The sequence below is a fragment of the Protopterus annectens genome, chromosome 1.part1 (assembly GCF_019279795.1).
Source record: "Protopterus annectens isolate FY-2018-M chromosome 1.part1, PAN1.0, whole genome shotgun sequence".
Classification (NCBI taxonomy): domain Eukaryota; kingdom Metazoa; phylum Chordata; order Ceratodontiformes; family Protopteridae; genus Protopterus; species Protopterus annectens.
The window spans coordinates 1,863,810,123-1,863,818,554 of record NC_056726.1 but is presented as its reverse complement, the minus strand read 5'-3'; the positions used below and the strand labels follow the sequence as shown (position 1 = coordinate 1,863,818,554).

At 35.9% G+C, this 8,432-nt stretch overlaps 1 protein-coding gene across 1 annotated transcript in view; it reads right to left on the bottom strand.

The window, feature by feature from the left end:
• Nucleotides 1-1,780: 1,780 nt before the first annotated feature.
• The window catches only part of KCNK5 (potassium two pore domain channel subfamily K member 5), a 191,142-nt gene continuing 184,490 nt past the window's right edge, over nucleotides 1,781-8,432 (bottom strand). Inside the window, exon 5 of the mRNA XM_044084879.1 lies at nucleotides 1,781-6,700. Within this exon, the coding sequence (XP_043940814.1) occupies nucleotides 5,913-6,700 (788 nt within the window). The 3' untranslated portion in view covers nucleotides 1,781-5,912. The remainder of the gene's footprint in view (nucleotides 6,701-8,432) is intronic.

The window sequence follows — 8,432 nt, the reverse complement described above, 5'->3', positions numbered from 1 at the left end:
GTAACAATTCAGGTACTCTGGTCTCAAAAATACATATTTTACAATTTTGCATGTTTTCTGGATGAAATATTTCAGTTGTATCAAAATTATAAAATGGCATTCTATGAAATGAGAACAGAAAATACTTTTCTAGGAAAAATAAATATTTTATGTAATTTTGTTATACGAAGTACTCATTTGATATGTTCTGACAGGTTTGCATATATGATATTCTGTTGTCTAATTCCCTTTAAATTTATAAAGCTGTGGCATACAAAATGAAAGGGGATTAACAGGTCTTGAACAAATACCTACCTGAAGCAGGAGAGAGGGTACCATTTGAAGTCAGGACAGTTCAGCCTACAATGGCATTTGTAAATTCACAGAGAGCAGCAATTACACAACAGACAGCTGAAAACTAATGTAAAACTTTCAGCTCTCTTCAAATTAAAATAAATGTTATAAAAACATAAGTATAAAATAATGTCCTATTCTGTGTATAGGCTAGAGCATTGAACAATATAGCAAATATTTGATTTTCTTTTCATTAAAATTTTAAAATACAGCTGCTCCAGTAGGAACACAGTCTAATGATCTTTTATACATAATTATAACACTAACATTCCCTAAGGATGTTATAAAAAAGTTGAATCATTTTGGAGATAAACCTCATATAAAACAGCAATAGCCAACACATGTAATTAAGGGACAAGTCTTTTGGGAAACAAAGTTAAACAGCTTATGCATTCCAGCTTGGCGTTACAGGTGCACATGAGTGTCTACAGGCAGAAGAAGTGGTTAGAACATCAATAAAATCTTCTAAACTCATGTAGGATTACAGCCGTCTCTCCTCAGCTCTTCATCCTAGTGTCTCCTGAAGTTAGGAGGAAGGAATGAACCAACTGAGAAAATAAGCTTGATGGTCTTAGCTTAGGAAAATATTTAAAAATCCATATGCAAATAAAATGCTCCTGTTTAAAGGAAAGACAAATGAAACATCTATATAGCTGTTATGTAATGTGATTTAAATCTTTGGAGACAAGAGTGGTTCTATTTTGTTTTCAACATTTAAAAGATGAAGATATTCAATGAATGAGGAATGGGAGAACTAATGAGATGCTTTCCATCTGCAATATGGATGCACAGACTTCTCCGAATTATATTTAGAAAAATACATTAAACACAAAGGACGTATAGAGGCTTCAAATACGCTATATTTCAGTTAACCACCTCATTCACATTACCATCTGCCAAAAATACACCAAACGGTTCCGCTGCTTGACATATCTGGTGGAACCCTGCAGTTCAGTTTCTGACATGTCAAGGAGGTGAAAGCACCAGCACCTCTAAGCAGTGAGCATCAGCATTTGTGGTTGTTCACACACAATATTTTATACCAACTGATAGGAAGCAATTGTTGAATACACCTCTAAACAAAGGGTGGAGACCAACTAATTGGGAGAATACAATGAGGCATTGCAAATGGTAAGAGACAGAAGGTGGAGCAAGAAGGTCTAAATATGAAATGCTGGTCAAGCCTCATGAAAGACCATAGCAAACAGGCCCCATGTATATGCACTATAGTTTAATTAAAGCAATGATATAAAATCAGTAAGGGGCATCTTATCAAACCAATACATGCCAGCGATATGCACTACATTACAAAAGGAACCCCACTTCCCAAAATACACTTGGAATTTTCAGAATAAAGTTGCTGATGACAACAAACCAAAACATGCTCAACACCTCAAATGTATCAAAAGGTTTATCATATAAATGAACAAATGAAGATATGCAATGATTTCTTTTCATTATTTTATTGAAAAAATGGAATAATTTACAGTGACACTAAACAACCATCACATATTTACAACACAAATGTGATTACAGTGACAAAAACAATAAAATATGCTCCTCGAGTTAAGGAGTTTGTTTCATTTTTTGTCCATGGAGTGATTTGCAAGTCAACTAATTGACCAGCAGGTCTGAAGTAAAATCCTGATAACTATCATAAGAAACCATTTTCCATTCAAGACTATAACACAGTCTTCCAGCAGCATCATGTACTATTACATACAGTTATTAATTTTTCTGGATACCTACTACCCTTACTTTAATAAAAATCATATGATACATAACCTCAGGAACAGAAAGTTATCCTTGTGTTATCTTTTCCCCAGACATTTTTACTCCAACAGTAATGTTTTACATTGTGTAGTAGTGCACTGTGCAAATGTTATAGTGCCTCTGAATTCTTACTAAGGAAAATCAATGTGGTGCAGTGGTTAAAAGAATGTAGCTGGAAATGGGAGATAATTTCAAAATGATAATCATAGTTAATTTCAATCTTGGCCTTTATAAAAGTAAAACTGAACTCCAAATTTTCACTGTATATAGTTTTATTCTACAAGATAAAAATGAGGTAGGAGTTCATTGGAACCACAAAAGGTGAAGCTGCATCAGTCTATCCTAGGTACCCCAGTTATAAAAAAAAAGTTTATATTTATATATATATATAGGACCAAAAGACGGTAAAAGCACACCTTGCAGGTGCTATTATGATTTATATTAAAAAATAAGAAATTACAGTGTAAATTGTGCTTTTATAAGTGACAGAGTAAAGCTTTATAAAATGAGGATTGATATCATCAATGAGGGTAGAGGTCTCTGTATAGTACTTGGCTTTTTTAACACCCCACACTGCAGTTATTTTTATAGAACATCACAAAGAAGAATGAAACCTGCAAGTACACACGTGTTGGAAACTGACATGACTCTGCAAGGTAGACTGGGATTTGAACTTGAACTGGTGTTTCAAATAAAAGACTATTTCAGAAGCCAGAGGACTTTTGCAATGCTTGTTACTTTGTATGGCATGGTTAACATTCTGCTATCAGGATATTTGCACGAACAAAGACAATGTTAACAAAGTAAAGGAATGTGATTTAACAAAGTGTGCACCTATAGAATGGATCAACCTTAATATACCTTTTCATTAAAAATATATTTCTGACAGTCTGAACTTTGGCAACTGAAAATGAGTGAACAAAATAGTTTCACAAAAGGGTCAGAGGTTCTATCCAGCAATACAAGTTACTTTCCTTGTAAAAGTCTTGCTCTTACAGTATGCTCTGTTGTTGTGAATAGATGCAAGTCAACCTGAAAAAAAAAAACAATTACAAGACAGGAAACGATCACTTTAATGACCAGCTATCAAAAGCCTTTTAGTGTTCAAGTGTAGGTAGAATTGAAATACTTTTGGAAATAACATACTGAAAAAGTCAGGTGTGCCGACACTAACTCAGACATCTTGCACCTTTACTTTCAGCGATAAATCTTTCTCTGCTTTCATAATGTGTCAAATATAACGGAATGAAAGCTAACAAAATAACTAGCACAAACCCACATGAACGAAACCACACTACTAACACTTCAGCAGAAGTTTTGTAATCAGGAAAAAAATCTAGAGATGTGGCAGATGCAGTGAAACTTGCCACTTTCCCAGTAAATGGCCCATTGAAACTGACAAGATGAATACTTGGTTTTCAGTAGCTGTATAGAGGCAAAAGGCACAATACAAGGAAACCAATGCTTTGACAGTATAATTTTACTAAAATAAGCAATAAAATGGTAGGCAGATTTAGAAAACACATACCATCAGTTATCTGGCTACTATATTTAACTATCAAGAGTACAACGGCCTTTTTTGACAATGGCAATTTAAATAAATGAAATCATTCTATACGAATGTTACCATTTTATACTAATGTTATAACAGGATATTGGGGGGGGGGGTTTAGGTACATGGTCTGCCCACCTTATGAGGCAAGAATTTTTTTAACACTTGCAAATGAAAAAGCTTCTCACTATCTCCCTGTATTGTGAAACAATGGCTAGCAAATTGTCATTGTAATTAGGTGTCCAAAAGTAAACATACACACTGCAAAAGCAAGTTTATGAAACTGGCTGGGAACAACTGTATCATCCACTGTCTGTAGAACAAGGAGTGTCTTTATGGCATAACATACAAATTCACATATGATCTTGTTTACAGTTTATATGTGACACCCAAAAAACTTTTATGATTACGGATCATTTCCCTATATGTCAAACACAGAAGCTAGATAATAACCCCAGATATCTTTCTGGGCACCTTGGCTCTTAAGAACACAACATTGCTTTAGAAATTATAGCAAAAGTAATGTCAAATTAATTTAGACGTATTTGGCAACATAAAAACATACTTTCACTTGCTACAGGTGTGGGGAAGACAGGAATGACGTACAACATGCTATATAACCATTCCACTGCTCTCTCTCGCAGATAATATAAACCTGCATATCATCTTCAATACATTTTGAAAGTGATTTTAAATTTCAGTCTGTGGAATCAAAAGCATAATACAAGGCCTATGGCTAGACGGACAGTAACATGTATAACTCCCCAACTCTGGTTGGTCAATGCCACCTTCAAGAATCTAGGAAGTTTTTTTGTCAAAGGGACAGGGTACCTGACAACATTTCACTGCCATTGTTGTAAAACTGTGACCACTACAAACGTAAATAATTCAGCAGGGAATGAAAAATTATCAAAACCCACTGCTCTGAGGAAGCAACAAGAACTCAGTGAAATAACACTGTTGATCTTCAACATTAATACTTAAAGTCAGACAAAACTGACAATTACACTTCAGTCAGATCAAAAGTTGTTTGTGGCAGTACCATGTGAGCACACTTTTTTTTTTTTTTTATTACATAAAAATTAAGACAGACAACTACAGCAACTTTAAGAAATACTCCAAAACCACTTGGTTGTGCACAGCCATTTTCTTTGAATGGTATTTGTTCTGTATGCAATAGCTTAGAAACACAATCTCAAAACGATAAACATGCATTCCAGATTTCTCTGACATGCATGTCTGAGCCCAGTTTTCATCCGAGCTGTTCAATACACACTTTACATTCTGAAGATATCTGTAAAATCTTAATTTTAGAAGTATACCAAATTCATAACAATATTTATGTAACTATGTTACTTTACAGTTTCATTTTAGGTCTGTGAGTACACCTCTCAGTGTCTCTCATGAAACAATATCCATCAAATAATATCTAGTCTGAATCTATCAAGTCACCTAAATAACACACTGGATTCTTTCTCTGGAGTGCTTGCTTACTGCAGATGTCCGAGGAATGATCAGAGAAACACAAAATGGCTTCAGCTTTGATTTTCTCAAGCCTAGTGCATGATGTAGGTGCAAGATAAACACTTTTTTGTGTACATAACTGTTAACATGTGCAGGGTGGATATACTGACCAGCAGTACAACTGTTGTAGTTGCTTTACTTACCCTACACGGTCCATCTTTCAAGCCCTTTAAAGTTCTAAGAGGACTTACACTGCAAAATAAATTTTTATGAAATGTCACAGATGGAAAGTTTTCATAGCTCAAACAGTTATGATGCAAGGAAAGAAAGGTCACCTCCAAGACGCGCTGTAATCCAAAAAGAAAACCATCAAGAAATGCTCCTTCAAGCAATCCTGGTTATTTTAGCCTCTTTCAAAAAACATTTATAAAGAGTTCCTTTTTCACAATAAACCTACAACCTACTTCCTGTGTGCAAACATTTGCTAATAGTCCATAAAACAGGACCAGTGTAATACTTAATTTTCAAGATTTGCAGGTATCAATAACTGAAAATGCCCAAAAGGCATCTAAAACTACGAACAAAACCAGTGCCCCAACTAAGAGGTCACAAGTACATTCCAGAAACAAGTCTGATCCTGTGGCACATGCACGTGCAGGAGCAGACTAAGGAATGTTTTATTTTTTTGCAGTCCTTACCAACCATGCAACATCGGACTGCAGCTCTCCTTAGTTTTGACATAATCACCATTAGATGCTGACTTTAGATGAGGCTTGCAAACTACAATGCCCTAGACATTGTTTACCTTGCCATAATCAATTATTTGTTCATATGGCAATGATTCAGTTGATTCACCACTACTAGAAATAATCTCCTCTAAAGATGTACTTAATGTTTCCGGAGCTTCAGGCTCCTCTATTACATTTTCATCTGTAGAGTATCTTGAGTTTCTTTCATATTCTAGCAAGTCTGCCTCATTTGCAAACATTATGTTGACACGGTCAAAGGCTGGTGAGTTGTACGTTCTGCAGTGCCACGACTCGGCCTCACAGTGCTTGGTTTTGTCAAGCTGGTTTTCCAAGGACAACTCCTGAGTATGACTAACAGAGTCCTGGTCACACAAAGTCTTGGTCTCTTCCTCCTCATTTCTGTTTGGAACTTTGTTCTCAGAGAATTTTATTTCTTTTGTTTTTGTAAACATAACAACAGGACCCCTGCTGCTGTTATTTAGTCTGTCATTTTTAACTGTCACTGTCCCATTTCTAATGGTTTCACCTCCATTCTTTAAGGGTTTATTCCCTATTTGTTTGATAAGATCATTGTATCCCTCAGGTTTCTTAGAGAGGAAAGTGAATATTTTTACATCATCTGTACCAGTGGTGGATATCTTTTGTTGTTTCCTATAGCTGGAATCATCATCTTTTCTCCGCTTTCTTCGTTTTTTTATCGCTTTATGGACCTCTATATACATGCTGACCTTCCAGTTGAAAAATAATGACAGCCAGGCTAAGCCAAGAAAAATCCAAACTTCTACAAAGTATCGGTAAAGTGTATTGTAATCAATATTGGGGTTCACACCTAAAACAAAAGAACAATTTTGTTTTAGTCACAGAACCTGATAATAGTACATTTATCAACTAGTAATCTACATTGGAAAAAACAGATAGTGATAACAGCATGTAGTATATAGCATTGTGCAAAACAAATGTTCTACTTCTACAGAACACAACATGATGCAAAATAAATAAGAGATTCTCACATTAGAAAGCAAAGACATGCACACTAAGAGTAAGATGGAATTAATTATTCTACTGCGTCTGCACTTGGCAGTGCTACTCATTTTAAAATGCAGGCTATGAAATTAAATTCCATTTTTGCTTTGGCCATTTGTTCTCATCAGTGTTGTGACTCAAAAGGACCACAGCTACAGCCTGGCATCTTTAGTCAAGTCATAAATCATCCTCCTTTCTGTTCTGGCTCTCAGCATACATATGCTACTATTGAAGAGAGTACTAAGAGTGGCATTTTTGTCACAGGACTAAACAAAATTGTGCTCTACCAAAAGTCAAGCAGTATTTCATGTCCTCCTCCCCACCATGTAAGGAGGACACCTCCTGTACCCCCAATTAAAACTATTACATTTTCAGGAAACAAACTTACTAAATGCTGTAAATTTGATCACTCCCACTTCACTCTCTTTCATGCAATGAAACTGTACACAACTAACTTAGGACCATAGGATATATGGCTCCCAAGAAGACCACATTAGGGATTATAGGACTGAAAAGATTAGGGAATAATGAAAGTAGTAAAATACATTCAACTATACAGAACAAGTAGCTCAACTGCCTTTGGAAAAGGTATATTTCTGGCTAGATTTGGAAGCTGATTCGGTCAGATCTTAGCTGTAAGATAGGCAGATCCAGAGAATGGAAACAATACAGTCAAAGGCGTTAGAACCGAATCACGGGTATTACTTTCTAGCAGTCCCTCTTCAACTAAACAAGGGCTAGTCTGGGTAGCAGGGATGAACTATGTCCTTGCCCAAGGACTCTAGAAACATAGCTCCATGCCATATTGTACGAGATCCTCCAGTAAGTAGCTAATGTAATACAGTCACCTCTCAGTCTAAATTTGTCCTCTGGCTGCACCACTCTGCATGGACTAAAGGACATCTGGAGGAAGATGAAAATACATGCCATAACATCTGGAGAAAGATGAAAATACATGCCATAACATCTGGAGGAAGATGAAAATACATGCCATAACATCTGGAGGAAGATGAAAATACATGCCATAACAGTAGCAAACGTAAAAGCCTCAAAGCTAAACACTGTACAGGAAAGTCTAGTTGGGAAGTGAAGTATTATATCCTTGACAATCCCTTAAGCAGTAAAAGAAAATGGACCACTGTTGACACCACTTTTCAAACACCAGTCCTAATATTCCAGTCCAAGAATCCAATCCCTTTAGACATCATTCCATGTCTGCCAAACACCACGGGGTATAGACAAGATGAATAAACTGATACCTCATGTCAACTGCACATCTACAGTCACACACCTTGGCCAGATTCAGCATAAGCCACTTGTTCAAATTCAAAAATCTTAACAAGAATTTCTTATTTTACTTGTTTTGTTGACTAGGGTAACACTGATCCAAACAGAGTTCCAGTGGCATCAATCCATTCAGATCAAAGTGAGAAGTAAAACTGCTGATGTGAACAATACTTGTCCAGCAAAAGACTCAATTTTACAGTCTCTCTGACTGATAACACATACAATGTGCAAAGCAATAAGGGCAAGAACAA